Source organism: Phyllopteryx taeniolatus, chromosome 1 (assembly GCF_024500385.1).
Source record: "Phyllopteryx taeniolatus isolate TA_2022b chromosome 1, UOR_Ptae_1.2, whole genome shotgun sequence".
Taxonomy (NCBI): Eukaryota; Metazoa; Chordata; class Actinopteri; order Syngnathiformes; family Syngnathidae; genus Phyllopteryx; species Phyllopteryx taeniolatus.
Window position 1 is genome coordinate 31,548,936 of NC_084502.1, and position 21,125 is coordinate 31,570,060.

At 42.2% G+C, this 21,125-nt stretch overlaps 1 protein-coding gene across 5 annotated transcripts; it reads left to right on the forward strand.

The window, feature by feature from the left end:
* The first annotated feature begins 5,600 nt into the window (after positions 1 to 5,600).
* Positions 5,601 to 20,036, forward strand: adnpb (activity-dependent neuroprotector homeobox b). Of its 5 annotated transcripts, none has more exons than XM_061789095.1 (5): positions 5,601 to 6,030; positions 10,280 to 10,424; positions 12,881 to 12,997; positions 16,684 to 16,776; positions 16,868 to 20,036. In XM_061789095.1, the coding sequence occupies exons 2-5, from the start codon at positions 10,371 to 10,373 to the stop codon at positions 19,757 to 19,759; spliced, it is 3,156 nt and encodes a 1,051-aa protein (XP_061645079.1). In that variant the 5' UTR covers positions 5,601 to 6,030; positions 10,280 to 10,370; the 3' UTR covers positions 19,760 to 20,036. The 5 variants fall into 5 exon arrangements, with proteins under 5 accessions (XP_061645079.1, XP_061645088.1, XP_061645109.1 ...); XM_061789104.1 differs by having other exon boundaries at positions 5,601 to 6,020; XM_061789125.1 differs by lacking the exon at positions 10,280 to 10,424 and having other exon boundaries at positions 5,601 to 6,020.
* Positions 20,037 to 21,125: the final 1,089 nt, after the last annotated feature.

The window sequence follows — 21,125 nt, forward strand, 5'->3', positions numbered from 1 at the left end:
TAGGGGTTTGATAGAGAGAACCACAGCCAGGTTCCGCAAAAGAGCAAATTACACGGAAATTAACAGGGTGAAACAAAAGGATGACGAACTTTTTGAAGAATATAGAGTTAGAATGACTGCTTGTTTTAAAGCAAACAGCGGCTTGAATGAGGATGCTAGTCCTCAGGGCCCTTACCAACAGCAGTTAAAAAATGCTTTACATGCGAATTCAAAAGAACACATTAACAGATGGGTAGATAAACATTGGATAAACCTAGCAACTGGCCCACTGGAGGAATATGTTAATCATGCCCTCCACGCAGAGAGAATGTTAGAGAAAAAGAAGAAAAAAAAAATTGATGCCTTCCTCGACGAAAGAGCAGAAATATACTATCAAGGCAGAGAAAGAGATAATTTTAGGGGACGCGGCAGAGGCCGTTGGAGAGTAAGAAATGATAGAAATCGAAATTATTGTGATAAGAACATCTGTTGGTGCTGTGGAAACAAAGGTCACATTGCGCGTGATTGCCCTAATAAAAATAAAAGAGAATACGGACAAACTACTGCATGACTAAGCCAGCCTGCTTCCCAACTCAACAAATCCTCCTGTGTAAACATTACAGAGAATGAGGAGGTGGATTTCAATTTACAGGACATTCTGAGTTTGGACACTGAAAAACCTGAAATAACTTTATCAGTAAATGGTAAACAAATGACATTTCTTTGCGATACAGGGGCATGTAGGACTGCATGTCGGGAAAAGATTCCAGGTTCCAGATTATCGGGACATAAGGCACTAGTGAGATCTGCAAATGGACAAATTACTTTTGCCATGGAACTTGAGCCTGTGTGGATTAGAGACCCACAGGGAAAAACTTGTAGAATGCCCATTTTCGAAGTCCCGGAGTGCCCTGTGAATTTGTTGGGAAGAGATGGCTTATTCCAATTAGGACTTGTACTCATTCCATCATCAAATGGAAATATTGTAGTGAAACGAAAACATGAATTAAAGAGAGAGGACCTCTATTTAACACTGGAAAACAAAGAAAATACATTCTATTACACAATCGATATCACAAACAAACCACCGTTAAACATGGGGAAGGCCCTAGTGTCTGCAGCCTTGCAGCTTATCACAGAATTTGAAGATAAAAAACAATGTGATCAGCTGCATATAATTCTGTGGTACAATAACACACAAGGGCCAGACCTAGAATATGAAAACAAGTTACGACATGCGACACCTAATGAGATTACTGTAGATTATCTATACTCAGATAATGAAGCAAAAGTCGCGGCAGGAATTATTTTACCAGACAAATTAAAGGAACTGTATAAAAATACAAGTGTCCCACATGTTTCGTTGTGCAAAGATTATGAGTCACAATGGAAACATATGGGAACATTAGTAAAACAAGGACAAGAGATAGATGATTGGCAGCAAATAGAAAACAAACTGGAATACAGTGCATCAACTGGTCTAATTAGAAAGGCGGTGTTTTGGACAATACAGGTTGATGAAGGGAAACACATGCAACCTGTTTGATTAGACCAAATGATTCTCACTGAAATTGATGAAGAAACATTAAAAAAAGTCCCCAAAGAATTATGGTCCACGGGACCATTTGATATAGGCCTTATTAAAGGGGCTTTACCAGTACAAATTAAACCCAAAACAGAATATAGACCAGGGATTCGTCAATATCCGTTAAAACCAGATGCACATGAAGGAATCAAACCAGTAATTGAAGCACTAATTAAGGCAGGAGTTATAGTGGATTGTCCAGATTCACCATGTAACACACCCATTTTTCCAGTAAAAAAGGCCCCACCTTCAATTGGTTGGCGAATGGTGCAAGATTTACAGGCAGTAAATTCTGCAGTAATTCAGAGAGCAGCATGCGTACCAGATCCACACACATTGTTAAATTCATTGAAACCAAGCGCTAAAGTGTTTACAGTGGTAGACATAAGTAATGCTTTCTTTTCTATACCAGTAGAAAAGAAAAGTCAATTTTGGTTTGCATTCACATTTGAAGGGAAAAAATACACATTTACTAGATTGCCACAAGGTTACTGTGAAAGTCCAACCATTTATTCACAAATAATGAAAACAAGCATGTCTAAATTCACTCCCCCAGGAGGGAGCCAAATTTTACTTTATGTGGATGACGTGCTGCTGGCATCTCTAGATAAAGACACATGCATCAAAGATTCATTGGCCTTATTGCATCATCTAGCAGGAGAGGGACATAAAGTTAACAAAAATAAATTACAATGGTGTAAAAAACAAGTCAAATATCTAGGCCATAATTTAAGTGAAGGAGGAAGGACTATATTAGAGGACAGAAAAGCTATAGTTTTAAAAGCCCCTAAACCACAGACAAAGAAACATATGATGTCATTTTTAGGTCTGACAAATTATTGTAGAGCATGGATTCCAAACTATGCAGAAATTGTTGCACCATTGTCAAAATTGATGTATGAAACAAACCTTAAAATGACATCACCTATTCAATGGAATACAGAGGCAGAAAAGGCCTTCTGTGACATTAAACAACATTTGGTGTCCAGCACTGCACTGGCCCTTCCAAATTATGATAAACCATTCATTCAAATGGTAGATTGTAAAAACTATTACATGACCTCCGTACTTACACAACAATACGGTGATAAGCTAAGACCAATAGCTTATTTTTCGACTAAATTAGACAACGTGACATGTGCATTACCTCATTGTGTCAGAGCAGTTGTGGCAGCTTCAATGGCAATAGAAAGCAGTTCCATAATAGTGTTATTTCATCCATTAACTCTTAAAGTGCCGCATACAGTGTCTGCTCTACTATTGCAAACCAATATGGCATTTTTATCACCTGCAAGGCATTTATCTTGCATGGCCATTTTGCTGTCACAACCACATTTGACTGTTGAGCGATGCACAACCTTAAATCCAGCAACACTAATACCATTGCCTGATGAAGGCACACAGCATGATTGTCAGGAATTGGCTGAACAAACTGCTAAATGTAGATGTGATTTGAAAGATCAACCATTAAGTAATGGACAGGTTCTATATGTAGATGGTTCTTCGAAAAAAGATGAACTAGGTAAGACAAAAACAGGATACGCGGTGGTAACTGATACCATTATACTAAAAGCTGAGTCACTACCATCACATTACTCTGCCCAAGCTGCTGAATTAGTAGCATTAACCGAAGCATGCAAACTAATGATAAATAAAGATGTTACAATCTATACTGATAGCCAATATGCTTATTCCACAGTTCATGTGTTTGCGCAATATTGGGATAACAGAGGAATGATTACGTCAACAGGGAAGCCAGTAACTCATGCTGAATTACTTAAACAATTATTACAGGCAGTGCAACATCCGCGAAAAGTGGCAATTTGTAAATGTGTTGCGCATACATCAGGCACAGACAAGGTTTCTAAAGGAAACGCATTCGCTGACAGAACCGCGAGAGAAGCAGCCTTTAAACCATTTTTAGGTTTAAAACAACAGACTTAATGTAGCAGTGTGGCACGTGACATTGGCAAACACAAATACACTATTGTACCCCTCATCCACCCCACTAACACTGCAGCTGCTCTTACCTTTGGGCTTTGGTTTCGACCACTGTGTCAAAGTAGTTTTTTGTGTCTGTATCTTTAGCAAGTCTAGCTGCCATGTTATTGGCTGACTGTGTGGAGGTCCATCCATCCAGCCATTTTCTGACCGCTTATCCTCACTAGGGTCGCAGGCGTGCTGGAGCCTATCCCCGCCATCTTCGGGTGAGAGGCGGGGTACACAATCGCAGGGCACATATAAACAAACAACCATTCGCACCCACATACACACCTATGGGCAATTTAGAGTCTACAATCAACCTACCACGCACGTTTTTGGGATGTGGGAGGAAACCGGAGTGCCCGGAGAAAACCCACGCAGGCACAGGGAGAACATGCAAACTCCACACAGGTTGGGCCGGGATTTAAACCTCGGTCCTCAGAACTGTGAGGCGGATGTGCTAACCAGTCGTCCACCGTGCCGCCTGTGTGAAGGTGTTAATGTTAATAATCCTCGCTGTTTCGTGAAGGGCGGATGTGAGTGACTTGCTTATTCAACTCAACTTTAAAAACCACAGCTGTAACAAAGTGCGGTACATAAGCTTGAACGGAAAAAAGACTACAAGAGATAAAATATAATACTAAAATACATTTATTACAAATACAAACGTGTCCCCTTTCAGGCCTTGATCGATTTTACTATCCTTTCAGCTTTGTGGCTGTTTTTGGCCCCCATAAAGACATAGTCTGTAATTTTAAAGATTTAGTATTTTTGCTTCTTTTACTGCATAGATTTCAACTGACATTGGTTCTAGTCCATCCATCTTCTATACCACTTATCCTCACTAGGGTCGTGGGTGTGCTGGAGCCTATATCCCAGCTGACTTTGGACGAAAGGCGTACACCCTGCGGACTGGTCACAAGCCCATGACAGGGCAGTCATTCACACCTAAGTTCAATTATGACTTTTCAGTGAAGCTAACATGCATGTTTGGGGAATATGGGAGTAAACTGGTGTACCTGGAAAAACTCCATGCAAAAGGGCAAGAACCCAGATTCGAACTGATGCCCTCAGAACTGTGGGGTGGATGTGCTAACCATTCGTTCGCCACTTGGTCCTCTTCATTGGTGTAAAATATCCAATCAGCTTTTTTTTTTATTATTACTTTTTAAAAATGTCACTTTGCTCAATGCGCAGGTTGTAAAACAACTTCAAAAATGTCAACGAAAGAGCGAAAATTTACAATTTGGATATCTTTCATTAGGTGAAGCTGGAAATCACAAAACCAGACAAAAGTCCCTACCTTTGAAAAGTCATTACATTTACATGAATACAACTTAAATTGTTAAGAAAAAAATGTGGACACAAATGGTCATCATAGAGCCCACAGGGTAAACACACTATTATTGAATATTCTATATTGATTTATTATATATTTACTTATACTATATAATGATATACAAGATTAATGATTGATTGTACAATTTATTTGTATTAAACTATAGTATGTAACTTTTGGCTCCCCCCAGCTCGAATTCTGCATTACAACAAAAGAACAGTCGTCGCTTCAATATGACGTAAGCAATGCATGTTATGCCCCTTATAGACAACATTTTTACTAATGTTTTGAAGGGCATGCGTAATTTCCGTGCCGTCATTAGCAGTGCGCCACCAACCGGGCCAGCGTGGTAAATGAATAGCAGCATTGTGTCATATCCTCTAGTAGTAGCTTGGGTGAAATACTTTATTATTTTAAACAAAGTTCTGGATTTGCGCTTTAAAAGATAGAGGTAGGCGCGGTGATATAGTAGCCTGTGTGCGCATGCTCAATTCTAAGCAGCCCTCATCAAAGAGGACGCCCGCTGTTGGCCAAAATGGCGCAACTGCACTGCAGGTCGCTTGTTGTTTTTAAAAGCCCCACACGGTCAAACTATGGGAGCAAAAAAAAGACAAAAACAAGGAGGAACAATTGTTCTCGTGTGCAAAATGAAGACTTAAATCTCCGCGCTCGAGAGACAATCCAACCGCTGTATGCTAATCAAATGACTACGTCACTTCCGCTCCTTTCTTTGCGCCATTTTGGATGGGGGCACTTTCTCGGCTGGATGTGTATTGTCTGTCAGGAGAAGAATGGGGCAAAAGAGCTTCTCGCTATTAACATATACACGCATTCCCGAGCTTTAGAGACAGGATGAGAGCTTTCCTTTTTGGGTTCTTCAACATGTGTTCGCCCTCGCCAAGCTTTCATTCGTCACATGAGACTCGGAGCGTGTGTGTTCCTGTTTGCTGAGCAAAGGAAGGAGGGAGACCAACGGCGGAGTGACTGACTGCCTCTACGCTCTCCTACTTCGGAACATCAACTCACCTGTACGGATATCGCCGAACGAGCGGGGGGAATAGTGGAAGTGTCGGTCCATCGCTTCGGCCGTCGCCGCCGGGGTGACGCTCTCCTCTCTAAACGCCAAGCGCGGATGTAAGAGCAGGTAAACGTGTCTGTCACCATGACATAGTTTGTGGTTAGCTGCTAATGTCACCCAGCTAAGATGAAGGAAAAGCTCAAACTAATTTAAAAAAAATGAGGGGGTGAAATAAGGATAAAAGGACTGGTGGTTTAAACAAAATTCACAGGAAGCGAGCCCATTATCGGACTAGCAATACAAAATAGCCTTGCTCTCGTTTCCTAGTTGCGACCCCCTTGTTGTGGGTTAGCTTAGCATGCTAGGCTAGTCGAGCGCTGCTTGGGCACTCTTTGTCAAACAGCACCACATTTCCTATTTTTTCGTTGAAAGAGTGTGTGGGAGTGGGTATGTTACAATTCGATCCAGGTGTAAATTCCACTCCGGGAGAAACGTTAAGAAGGAAATTGGTCTGTATTTGTTTACCAGTCACCGTTTTCATCCCGTGTTTTTTTTTCTTTTTTGGGGGGGGGGGGGGGGGTTTCACATGTTCATTGGTTTCCAGGTGACACTTAAATCCTCGTGTTTTGGATACGAAAAATGTGAAGGACCCTGTCAGCTAAATTTCCCCCTTTTTCCTGATGATTAAAGATGCGCACCGGTGTCACCCAGGGTTCATTTGATCATCCCAAACTTTGAAGGGGAGAGATGACATGATGCCACATACCCTTTGAGGGGGCTGACTATATGGCCGGGGTCATCTCACGTTCGGTGGTGAACCATCAAGGTTTTTTGCAGGCCCTCATGTTGGGTATCCATCGAGGTGGTTTTCTTCCAGCCTCGTCTCTCACTCCCTCCCTTTCCTCCCACTCAGCCTTGGCTTCTCTCTCTTTCTCTGTCTCCCCCTCTCTCCTGTTCTTCCTCCCAGCAACGCCCCCCCTCCTTTCTCTCACCCGTTTCAATTTTCTCCCTCTGCTTCTGCTCTCCCTCACCCTCTCTCCCCTCCCTCCCCCTCCCTTTCCCTTTGAGCCAGTATGTCCAACCTCCCCCATCCCATCCCCCCGCTGCTTCCGTTGCTCGCTCCCTCCCTCATCCTCTCAGCAACCCACCCTTCCTCACCCCCCAGAGCCCATCCTCTCCCACACCCTCTCTCCCTCCCTGTTCTGATTACTCCTTCTCTTTCTCCACTGCAGACATATTGTAGAGGCTACCGCTGACTCAATAGGAGGTGCCATTCTGTGATGGTATTGGGAGGCAGAGAGAAAAGGGGAGGGAGAGCGGGCAGAGGAAAAGCGAGGCATTATATAATGGAGCTCCTCACTAGCGCCATCTACGTGTAATGGTAGTAGATAGGACAGTAAGTGGGCTCTAAATGGAAAACACACCTGGGTGATTGACAGTCTTGTTCACTGTTTTGCACGAGGCCAGCAGATACAAAGGGAAGTCGTAGGCCCTCGAGGTTGTAAAATTGTGAATTCTACCAACATTATATTAAAAAAAAAAAAAACTCAGTTTAAACCACGATATGTGGGACGAGACCTCAGTTCAGAGAGCATCAAAGAATTAACTAGCCATGCATGCATTGCATAGCACAAGAGGACTCTCATTCAAAGCAGTAAGACTGGCATCACCATACACGCTGTTCAGTTAAGTTCGGCTATGAGATAGGGCTGGGGAAATAATGCATTTAAGCAATTAAGCACTGCTTGCGCTAACAACATGGTTGCAAACAGAGAGGAGCTAGTTTACAAAAGCACAGTCAGTGTTGTCACATTTTCTGATCCCTCTAGCAATTGTTTTCCGTCTGACAAGAAAGCAGCCTGGTGGACAACAATCACAGATTCAATCACGCTGAACTTGGTTCCCATGTATATGTTGCAAAAGCAGTGATTTAGCCACGTGTTGGAAACTTTTGACCCGAGGCATGTGTTTCCAAGCTGCAAATATTTGCTAAGGTCGCCTTACCTCACCTGTACAATGCTACCTGAGAAAAAAAGTGTGAGAAAGCTGCAGGAAAGTGGAATTACTCTGACAAACAGACATATAGACCAGCCAAGCCATGCAGTTAAATGTCTCTCTAATGTTAAGTTGCTGAACCTTTATTAAGGGTTGTGCGTTTTCACTCAGGGGACATGGTTTCAAGAGGAAGCATTTATTTTCACATAATGTCTAAAGAAAAAAATATTTCTGTTGAAGTGGATGTAAGTTAGGCCCGGTACACACATAAAGGCAATTGGCCTGTTTTCCTGACCAAGCCCGTCAAAGGCCAGACAATCTTAAGTCCATCCATCCATTTTCAATACAGCTTACCATGTTCAGTCGCTGAGCGCTGGAGCCTATCCCAACTGACTTTGGGCGGAAGGTGGGCTACACCCAGCACTAGTCACCAGTCAGTCGGAGGGCACATATAGACATGCACAACCATTCGCACTCAAATTCACACCGTCACTGAGTGGAAACTGAACCCACGCTGCCCACACCAAAGTCAGGCGAATGTACCACTACACCATCAGTGACGTGATCTTAAGTTTTATGAGAATATCCTATAAGATTTTCCTTAAGTCTCATGTGTGTTAAAAGTGGATTAGTCACAATTTTAGGGTCAGAAGCAGGTCGGGGCTGACAATCTTAAATAATGAACATGTTCAGTATTTATGACGAAAAGTTTTCATGTGTGGGGGAGAGCCGACGTCTCCTGAGTTATGACACTGTGATTTGTGACGTGGAACGGAATAGATCCAATCAAGAAGAACCCTGACTCAAAAGAAAACGACTGCAAATAAAAATAACCATGTCTTGCTCAATGTTGGTTTCTTTTTTTTTTATAAAAGTGGGTTCCCCAGACGGCAAGAAGTATTTTCTAAAGCAAGTCGTTTTTTTTTTTTAGGACAACGTAATTTTACGTTCGGGAAACATCGGCGCAAAGCCGGAAGAGTTTCTTCTTCCTCTTCGGTTTTGTGAGATCACGTGAGACGTTGAGATTGACGGTACAACAGAATCTTTATGTGTGTGGTCTGCTGTGTTGAGATTGTCAGAGCACACCACACACACATACGATGACCAAAACTGATGAATGCCCGATTCTTTTTTTTATCTTTATCTTTATGTTTGGGGTCTGAAGCAAATAAAAAAAAATCTTGTAAAAGTGGAAAAATCTTTGTGTGTACCAGGCCTTAATTGCTAGGAGGAAAGCTTGCTGGCAAAAGCTTCAACCTGCTGATATCAAAGCTTGTTTGGTAGCAGGAGGAATAAAGCAAATCATAGAAGGAAAAACAAAACAAAAAGCAAAACTTGTTTTTTGTGATAACATCTGGAGATTTTTATTTAAAGGCCAGGCATTTTACAAGATTTTTTCTATTTTTGACTAGCATAGGAATCATGGTTAACAAGTACTTAGTACATTTGCCTCACAATTCTGATGTTGGGGGTTTGAATCTGGGCTTGTACCTTCCTGTGTGCAGTTTGCATGTTCTCCCCGTGCTTGCACAAATTTTTTCCAGGTACTCCGACTTCCTCCTACATACCAAAAACATGCATGTTAGGCTCATTGAAGATTCTAAATTCTCCATAGGTGTGAGTGTTGGTGGTTGTTGTTGGTTGTGAATTGTTGGTGTTGAATGGATGGATTCAGGTAAAAATGTGTGCCGTGATTGACTGTTGACCAGTCCAGGTTGTACTCCACACGTCGCTAAAAGTCAGCTGGGCTAGGCTTCGGGTCACCTGTGATCCTGAGCATCAAACATATGTGGTAGAACATGGATGGATGGATTCAGGTAAAAGTCTCATATAACTCACATCAAGATTTTTACGGGTCTAATATTTTGATTAAATTTAGAGGTATGAGTTCTCCTGTGTGGCACTCAAGTTTTTATTACTTCACTTAGTTAACGGCGTATTCAAGTATGATGCTTAGGAGGACAAGTATAGGAAAATGGATGGTTTGATGGAGCGGGATTACAGCAAACTTGATTTCAAGACACTTTGCAAATGGAGCATGTTTACGAGGATGCGCTTTACACGTTAGAGAGTCAGTGGATGCCCACATGAACTAGCACTACAGTGTCCGGCAATTATTTTGTCTTAAAGGGAAAGACAAATTTTTGTTATTTTTTTTTAAAACTGTGTTTCATTAAAAACAGTTGTCTGTAAAGTATGTCTGTCTTTGGTTTGATAGGCTGTGAGTAAACAAGTTTTATTGGTATCAGTCATGAAATACAAAAAGTATGAGTGAAATGCTTAAATGGTGTCGAGTGAGGCTTGTGTGCCCATTGTTGGTAAAAAGACAAAAGGAGGACACTTGATTAATGTAAGATGGAAATTTTTTTTTTTACGGCAGTAACCCAGGCAGCTGTTAGAAACAAAGTCACTGACTCCAAAAAGCCTCAGTGCAAGGAGTTCGCTGTCTCTAAACCATCTCACCTGGATGAATGGACCATTTGGAACATATCGACAATCGAGCCAATTTCAGCATACTTTTTCGTGTAAGTAAGCAAAGGCCCGATAGTCAGAGATGTCTAAAATATTTTTTCTGACCGATTATCCTTCACCAGATAATCTAATCGAGCTGCTTTTGTTTCTTCGACTACTACTATTTTTGTATTTTCCATCCCTCTGGATGCTCTGTGGCACTGTGCTTCCCCTCACGGGTTAGTCTTGGTAATAGGACATCATTATGCGAATGGTGTGCTGTGTTCATCATCTTGAATACACCACACCCACTATAAGAACAGTTAGCACACAGTTTTTTTTTTTTTTGTTCAGAGTAATGTGTGGAATCTCTGGCGTTTTAAGACAAACGTCATTCGACAAGTAAGAATGAATGGCTCATCTTGACCATATTTCACACCATTTTATCATGGTTAACTACAGGTTTAATAATCAAAATTTTAAAAAGAAAACAATGTTTAGTCTAGTATTGTAGCTCTGTAAGCGGAGGTACGACACCTCCGGTGGCCTTGTGCCATTCAAAAATAATGTAATAAAGTTTTCATTGGTTGTTAGTTACGCAGTGTTGACAGTACATGAAGCAGAATACGGATTGCTACATTGTTTGAAACACAAAATCATCCTTGTCATCGGAACACAACAATGTGCCTAGGTGGTTTTATTATTGTATTGCTCTAGGAATTTTTGGGTGTCATTCTCTTAAATCAAAGGGTTGAAACTGTAATAAAACCAGTTGATTTTCGATCATATTTTCAGGTATTCCTTCCTCCCTGATCGTGCAATGTTTCCTTTAACAGATCACTGAGAGTTCTCCAAATAAGACGCAAAATCTTCTTTCTTCAAGCTGTTTATTTGTCATAAATGTTCATTCGGAGTACTTTCAACACAGGCCAATATAATTCCTCTAGTTTAATGCTAAAATTCAATGGGAAACTCCTTAGATGGGTTACTGGAAATTAGCATTGCTGTTGCTGTCACTATAACCATCCAACTGTCACTTTAACACAAACACGGCAGTAATAACACACATAAATAGAACATCCAACAATACTCTTTGCTGGAACTGCTGGAGTTTAGCGTCACCTTTAGTATGCTGACTGTCTACCTCTTTTTGACATCACCAATCAACTCTACCTTTGGCACACTATTGCCACCGTCAGGCTAAGGCACAGGCAAACACAAGGCCCGGGGACCACATCCGGCCCGCCAAATCATTTTATGTGGCCCGCAAAAGCAAATAATTTGCCTCAACATCCATGATTCTTGCTCAATTTTCAAATCGTCATACAGATATCGCAAGCATTTTTAGCAGTTTACCCAACTCCTTTTTACTGTAACTTAAATAATAGTTGAACAAACTATGATCCTTGACTTCTGCTTTTAAAACTACTTATCCATCAATTTGTTGTGTACATGTAAAACTAGGATATATGTAATACTATTGCTGAAACAATTAAACATTTATTTCATGGTTACACAGTCAGATCTCATATCTCAAAATTTTAATTCTGTACTATGGTGCAAAACAAAAACTGAACACACAATTAAGATTGCTCATATACTGTAAGTATTTAATACAATGTATATGAAATTACTTAAGACCTTACAGGCTTCTCCTGGCTGACATCTGCGGTAACGTACACGGTTGCTGAAAAGCGTACAGTACTGTACCAAATTAGCACTTATTCTGGTGTTTGCCGGTCCCTCTGATGGCTTTTTTTCCTCCCCTTCCAACTTCTCCTCTTTCCCGGCACTGTCACCCATCCACTCCTACACACAGTCGCAGCCAGCAACTGTGCACTGTAAAGTAGCCATGCCAGCATGAACACCCGTTCCCTTGGCTCGCTTTTTTATTTTTTATTTTTTCTCTCTTTTCTTCTTCCTCCAACTTCTTCACTCGCGCATGTTCGGTTCTGCAGAGTGGAAGGGCAGTGTTTAGCCACACTAGCTTTGTAGCCGCAGCTCATAGCAAGCTGGTGCGACGCAAGATAGCGTCGCACCAAGAATTCCCGAGCAGCCAGACAAAGTAGGGAGAATGGACATGGACGCGCCGTTCTTATAACCAACTCGGAGCTGGTTAAACAAAAACAAAGTGGTGCTGACTGCCCCTCCAGCTTCATGGCCAGACATGCTTGAGACATTTTTATACTGAGGGGAATATGATGACATTATCAACAAGCGATTTGTCAGTTGGATCCAAATCTATACCATCGGCAACAGTTATACTGTCTACCTGCCTTTGAAGTGCTCATTCTGTTTTTTTTAGAAGATTTTACAAAGATGGCGGTCACTTTTCACGTTTCTGCGATACTGTGTGTGATTGGCTGGCAACCAGTCAATGGTGTACCCTGCATCTCGCCCAAAGTCAGCTCACTCGCTAGGCACAGAAAAACAATAAATGGATGGTTTTGGCGAGACCAGATTTTAAAGTTGTTGTTGTTGTTTTTCTTATAAAATGGAAACCAACAATGTTTGTGTCTTTCTGATCAAGGCCACCAGAATGTTCCAGCTCCCTGTCAACAACCTGGGCAGTCTGCGCAAAGCTCGGAAAAATGTCAAGAAGGCCCTGGGAGACATTGGCTTGGAGTACTGCAGAGATCACTTAGAGGTGAGCGTGTGGACATTTGAGTTTTCTATTTTTTTTAATTTACCTCCTCTGTGGATTTATGTTGAATACTGGAAAAACTGAAGAAAAAACATAAATTTGGTGTTATGCTGCCATAGCCTTGTGAGCATTATTTTTACTATATTAATATTTAGAAGTTGTTTTCATTCAGGCCCATGTTGGCTAAATAGTGAGGATCATTAAGGATTTAAGTAGCTTGTCCATTATGCTCTCTGCAGGTAACGGACGTTCAGCAATAGGGGACCTAGCCCAGTTTTAGACTGCACACATTAACACTGCTGGGTCACTAAACTGTCTTTAAATCAGCTTAACTATTATGCTATAACACTCACTAACCCTCTCCTGATCTTTATGCAAGGTGTTTTTGCTTTAGGACAGTACTGACACTGGAATCTCGAGGTTACGAACGATGTGCAAAGAACTAGGATGCACAACGGTCATTACGCAGTATCAGAAGGCACACTCAGTTACCACCAAACTTTCTGATATTTTATTTGAGTGTGTTATATTTATGGACTTTTTTCCCCACACACAAATACAAACCCAATTCCAATGAAGTTGTGACGTGTTAAACATAAATAAAAACAGAATACAATGATTTGCAAATCATGTTCAACCTATATTTAATTGAATACGCTACAAAGACATGATATTTAATGTTCAAACTGATGAACTTTATTGTTTTTAGCAAATAATCATTAACTTCGAATTTTATGACTGTAAGATGTTCCAAAAAAGCTGGGACAGGTGGCAAAAAAGACTGAGAAACTTGAGGAATGCTTATCAAAGACGAGTTTGGAACATCCCACAGGTGAACAGGCTAATTGGGAACAGGTGGGTGCTATGATTGGGTATAAAAGGAGCTTCCCTGAATTGCTCAGTCATTCACAAGAAAAGATGGGGCGAGGTTCACCTCTTTGTGAACAAGGCGTGATAAAATAGTCGAACAGTTTAAGGACAATGATCCTCAACGTACATTTGCAAGGAATTTAGGGATTTCATCATCTCCGGTCCATAATATCATTAAAAGGTTCAGAGAATCTGGAGATATCACTGCATGTAAGCGGCAAGGCCGAAAACCAACATTGAATGCCCGTGACCTTCGATCCCTCAGGCGGCACTGCATCAAAAACCGACATCAATCTGTAAAGGATATCACCACATGGGCTCAGCAACACTTCAGAAAACCAATGTCAGTAAATACAGTTCGGCGCAACATCCGTAAGTGCAACTTGAAACTCTACTATGAAAAGCAAAAGCCATTTATCAACAACACCCAGAAACGCCGCCGGCTTCTCTGGGCCCGAGCTCATCTGGACTGATGAGAAGTGGAAAAGTGTTCTGTGGTCCAACGAGTCCACATTTCAAATAGTTTTTGGAAATTGTGGACGTCGTGTCCTCCGAGCCAAAGAGGTAAAGAACCATCCGGAGTGTTATGGATGCAAAGTTCAAAAGCCAGCATCTGTGATGGCAATGGCATGGATAACTTACACATCTGTGAAGGCACCATTAATGTTGAAAGGTGCATACAGGTTTTGGAGAAACATATGCTGCCATCCAAGCAACATCTTTTTCATGGACGCCCCTGCTTATTTCAGCAAGGCAATGCCAAACCACATTCTGCACGTGTTACAACAGCGTGGCTTCGTAGTAAAGACTGCGGGTACTAGACTGGCCTGCCTTCAGTCCAGACCTGTCTCCCATTGAAACTGTGTGGCGTATTATGAAGCGTAAAATACGACAACGAAGACCCCGGACTGTTGAACAGCTGAAGCTGTACATCAAGCAAGAATGGGAAAGAATTACACCTCCAAAGCTTCAACAATTAGTGTCCTCAGTTCCCAAACGTTTATTGAATGTTGTTAAAAGAAAAGGTGATGTAACACAGTGGTAAACGTGACCCTGTCCCAACTTTTTTGGAACGTGTTGCAGCCATAAAATTCTAAGTTAATGATTTTGCTAAAAACAATAAAGTTTATCAGTTTGAACATTCAATATCTTTGCAATGTATTAAAATTAAACTAATACAAATATAGGTCGAACATGATTCGCCAATCATTGTATTCTGTTTTTATTTGTTTAACACAACGCTTTATTGGAATTGGGGTTGTTGGTCAAGCACTCTGTTGTGACTCAGATGCTGAACTGTCTTTTTCAATTGACATTAGTTAAAGACTGTGAATTCTTCCCCTTCAAGATACATTGAAACACAATTAATAACTGATCAATATAGAGGCTAATGACATGACTTTGTCTCAACACAACTGTTTGCTCCCAGATACTTTTGAAATCACAGAAATTATATTTTGGGTGCTTATGTGACTAAAATGGTGGGAGAAAAATATTACTCAGTTACATTTAAATTAAATAAAGTAATATTAATGCAGTCTTGAAAAGTTAATTTGGCTTATATTTATCTCTTGGCTCCCTCCACTTTATAATCATTATTCTCCCGAATAAAATTTAAAGTTCAAGAAGTTTCATACAATACACATTGACTGAAATGTTGCATATTTTATATCCATATTGAGTTACTTATGATTCCTGGAGTGCATCACAAATAGCTTTATTATGTGATTCAATTTTCCAGTGGCTGTCGTTCCCTTGTTACTCTTCGTACTTACCCGTCCTGATTCCTACAGTTTAATATGGGTCGAGGGGTTATTATTATTATTATTATTATTATAATCCATCGATTAAAACTATAAGTGAATGAGCTCAGCACCTGTTACATTATGTGAATTCATGCATAATGTTCACGCCATAATCTATATATATATATATAATGTAATATAATATAAAAATATAATCTCCATCTTTACGTAATCAGCCAGAAGCTTTCCAATGAATGATTATGTTGCTACATAATGTAAAAAGCCAGGAACTTCACAATACAGGGCTGATTAAATGGAGTGTGAGGAAAAGACGAAAGATGGACATAAAAGTTTTTCAAGAAAGTCTTCATCACTGCTGGTAGAAACAATTATTTAGCTCCGGCCCCCTAGCTAACAGCAGAAAGTCCCATGATACTACAAAGTAGCTTTACAATTAAAGTGGACCTCCGGATACTTGCGGTATGGCACCCGCGGATTCACCTGTGGATTTTTTTTTTCTTTTTTTTCCCCCCCCAAAGGTTTAGTTTTTATTCATTTTTCTGTATGTTTTTTTCTTTTTTTGGGGGGAACCAATCTCGAAAGGTCTTACTGTTCGTTTTTGTAAAATATCTTTTTTTAAACAACCAAATCATTTAGGGGCGCTTAAGAATATTTTAGGGGGTTTACTAATAATTTCTTAAAGTCGTTTAAATAATACAGCATAAAGACGGTAAATATGAACTAAAACACTAAACATATTATATCATGTATATACATGGCCAGTACACGTTCTGACAGGGGCCACCACAAGTTGGCTCTACTCAAAAAGGCTTAATGTTGACTCCTGCTAAAGTAAAATTTAATCAAATGTACATCCCTAGTCACGTCTTTTAAAAATAACTACATAGAGGTACAACATATGTACAGTGATAGATGGCTGTGAACTTAAAAGCGGTTGTCATCAATCACTGACTATCATGACATCTTCTAAAAAGCAAGCAAACAGGAAAGCTTGACATTTGGTCTTGAACAGAATTAAAAATGAATCATAAAATGTCTTGTTGCTTTGTGCAGGACTTTAAAGCTTATACACCTCCAGAGGTGTATATAAAGCACACTTCTTGGGAAGATGTGTGCATGTGGGAGCCATCGCATACCAAAGTCCAAGTGAGTAGATATTTGGTGGTTGTCACCAAAAAATAAAAATATTTAATATTATTTGTAAAATAAACTGTGATCCTCTCCGAATGTCTCTCAGGACTACAGATCCAAACCTTTCTGCTGCTCCGGCTGTCTCTTCTCATCCAAATACTTCTCAGCATACAAGAGCCACTTCCGCAATGTCCACAGCGAAGACTTTGAGAACAACATCCTGCTTAACTGCCCCTACTGCACGTACAACGGGAACAAAAAGAGCCTGGAGACGCACATCAGACTTTTCCACATGCCCAGCAACACCGTGCGCCAGGGTCCTGTTGCCATGGTGGGTGGTGCCAGTGGTCTCATGATGAAGGACAGTCTCCTAAAGAGGCCGGGGGACAGCGTCGAACAGGCCGTGTACTACTGTAAGAAGTGCACCTACCGGGACCCTTTGTACAATGTAGTGCGGAAGCACATCTACAGGGAACACTTCCAGCAGGTGGCTCAGCCTTACATTGCAAAACCAGGAGAGAAGACAAACACTCCAAATGGTGGTCCCATCGCAAAGCGGGAGGGCAACAATGCAAACAGCACCACAAGTCATCAGATCCATTGCAAGAAGTGTCTGTTTGTCCCAAGGACCTATGAGGCACTTGTTCAACATGTCATCGAGGACCACGAGAGGATTGGCTACCAAGTGACTGCCATGATTGGCCACACCAGCGTAATTGTCCCCCGGCCTAAACCCATCCTACTGATGCCCCCGAAAACTCATGGCGACAAGACCATCATCGGGATGGGTCCGAAAGGGGTGGTCATGGCCACCACCAGGCCTTCGGTTTCGCAGCAGATGGCTCGAGTTGCCACCACATCAAAGCCAAGCTTCGCTTCTCAGACTCTCCTCCCTGGGATTAAACATGAGTCACCGGGTTTAAAGTCAGGGACCAACCAGCCCTTCTCTTTTGCAGGCCAACAGATGAAGGGCACCCTATCAGGGAACGCCCAGGTTACTCCACAGCTGCACTCAGCAAAACATCACTTTACTGGAGGCAGCCTGCGGAGCCCGGTGGTGGTCAGCGCTGCATCCTGCCTCAAGTCAAACCCCCTCGGCTCTCGGGTCCAGGCGGCAGCCACCACCTTTGCATCAGTCACATCCAAGAAAAGCGGCTCCTCGGTCCTGAACACGTCCTACACCCAGAAGTGGAAAATCTGCACCATTTGCAACGAGCTCTTCCCAGAAAACGTCTACAGTTCTCACTTTGAGAAAGAACATAAAGCCGAGAAGGTGCCCGCCGTGGCCAACTACATAATGAAGATTCACAACTTCACCAGCAAGTGTCTCTACTGCAACCGCTATCTTCCCAGCGACACCTTGTTAAACCACATGCTCATACACGGCCTGTCGTGCCCACACTGCCGCGCCACCTTCAATGACGTAGAGAAGATGGTGGCTCACATGCGTCTGTCTCACCCTGACGAGCCAGTGGGGCCTCGCACTGACTCCCCCCTGACTTTCGACCTCACCCTGCAGCAGGGCAACCCAAAGAACATTCAGTTGATTGTGACTACCTACAACATGAAAGATGCCCCAGAGGAGTCTGTGGCCTTTCATTCCCAAAACAACACCCCCGTGTCGCCCTCCCTGTCCGCCACGCTGCTGTCGGCCAAGAGGTTATTGTCTCAGCACCCGCCTAAACCACTCTCGACGGCACCTGAGAGTGCGCCTGTCAAGAATGTCCCACAAACGTCTGTACCATACAAAAGGGACGTGGGGAAGACTCTGTGTCCGCTTTGTTTTTCTATCCTCAAGGGTCCAATCTCGGACTCGCTCGCCCACCACTTGAGAGACAAGCACCAAGTTATTCAGACAGTCCACCCGGTAGAGAAGAAACTGACTTACAAGTGTATTCACTGTCTGGGTGTGTACACCAGTAACATGACCGCCTCCACCATCACCCTACACTTGGTGCACTGTCGAGGCGTAGGCAAGTCCCACAACGGCCAGGATAAATCTGCTCACACCTCCCGAATCAGTCAGGGGCAGGGGGGCCCCATGAAACGGACCGCCTTAGATAGCGCCGATACTAGTGCGCCAAAGAGGAAGAGGCGGGGACCTCCTGGGGAGAGAGCACACCCGAGAGATATAAATGGTCCATTTGAAGAAAACCCAGATGAGCCTGTTGCCCTTGTGCTAGACCCCAAAGGACTTGAAAATGAGTCGTATGAATCTAGGAAGGCGTTTCTCACTCACTACTTCAATCGAGCACCATATGCCACGCAGCGAGAAGTGGAGAAGCTGGCGGCCGGTCTGTGGCTGTGGAAGTCCGACATCTCCAGCCACTTTGTCAACACACGCAGGAAATGCACACAGGAATGTGAAAGCCACAACCCCAGCGTCCTACTTGGATTTAGTATGCATGAGGTCTGCAAAGTGAGCCATGGCCTGGCGTTGGACAGGGATGGTGGCGCGTGCCAGAGCCAACCGGGCCGAAGGCGCACTTCTAGAGCATGCTTAGGCCTGTCAGAACAAGCTCGCCAGAGGCGCAAGGAATCCATCGCTGCAAATAGCGGCATCAGGATCTTCAAGGGTTTTAAACCCAACCTGAACACTACCAGAGACCCAACCGAGACAATCAACAGCACCCCACTTCAGAAAACACCCGTAGACCCTTCCGAGCCCATCGCCATTGACTCCGACAGCGAAGAGGAAGTCCAGCGGGAGTCATCTCGAGTGCTGCGTCAACCTTCAGGATCTGAGGGAAGAACATTACTCAAGGAGGGCGTCAAGGTCACATCGGGCCTACAAGACGTGTTTGAGGACGACGACGAGGATGATGATGATGATGACGACGACGATGATGAGGATGAAGGGGTGCATCTGGAGAATGGCTTCGGGCCCACAGAGGTGGCCAAAGCAAGGGATGCACTGCCCATCATTATTCCCAAATTCGTTCCCTCGTCTGCCAGGCGGGGTGGCGATGGTGCACAGCTGGGTAAGCAGCAGGTCTGACTACTTGCATGACGTTGGACAATTTTTTCAGACCTGCAGCCCCACACCAACAAATCTGCCTCACCTAGACCCAAGGAACACACGAAGTAACTCCAAACAAGCCATCCAATGACATTTCAATTGACTTGAGGGCACTGGACAGTGTGGAAGGTTCAGAGTACACCGTGAGGTTTTAGCAAACTAGGAGAAGTATTTTGGCTTACACCAAACAAAAGGCATTAGTGTCTATCTAGCCACTGGATTTGTAAACATGACCAGATAATCCAACTTTTTTTTTTTCTTTTTTACCCAAGTAGTTTTTCCAAAAAGTTGTAAATTTGTACAGTCTTTTCGACATGTTTGGCCAGATGTCGCCAAACATCACCTCTTGAATATTTGCTATGTCTAAAGTAGACATCCGTATGCTTCATGATAGATGTTGCTTTGGTGGCTGGTCTTTTCTTATATGTTAACTTTATTTTTTAACTAAAAGTATTTTTTTCTTTTGCAAAATAAGATATGAATAAATAATTATGTTAAATTGGTCATTTTATTTCTTTTGCAGAGCTGCTCTCTTTTTAACAGATTGTCTTGATGACAGTATTTTTGCAGTTTGTGCTTATTAGCCATGACTGCAGTCTACTTGCTGTTTTTAGCGTAACCTATTATCTGCGCCCCTCCCCTAGACACACGCACATAACTGGTGACTGGATGGTAACTATCACATTGTTAAAATATATATCTATATCATGTTTCTTTAATTCATGTTTCTTTTCCACAAGTTTATTTTCCACTTGCGCATTCATGAATAAAGTGCTGTGAATCTTTCCCACAATAATTGTGGCCAAACTAGCTTGATTTAATTTAAAATGAAATTCAACAATGTCGATTGGGGGTCCTAGATACACTGCCATGAAAAAAGTATTGACCACCTTCTCAAATTTTTGCATAGTTTCCGCACTTTGTTTAAGATCATCAAACAAATGTAAATATCAGACAAATACAACTCAAGTGAACTTAAAATGGAGCAACAACTGAAATCAAGCGTTTTTTATAACTGGCAAAGAGTCTTTCACATCTCTGTGGAGATATTTTGGCCCACTCTTCCTTGCAGAATTGTTTGAATTCAGCAATAATGGGGGGTTTTTCGAGCATGAACTGGCTTTTTATGGTCATGCCACTGCATTTTAATCTGATTCAAGTCTGGACTTTGACTAGGCCATTCCAAAACCTTTGTTTTTTTTAACCCATTGAGAAGTTGAAGTGTGTTTTGGATCGTTATCCTGGTGCAGAACCAAAGTACATTTTCCTTCAATATCTTCTGATAAAGTGGAGAATTCATGGTTCTATCAATCAGTGCAAGTACTCCAGGTCCTGAAGGAGAAAG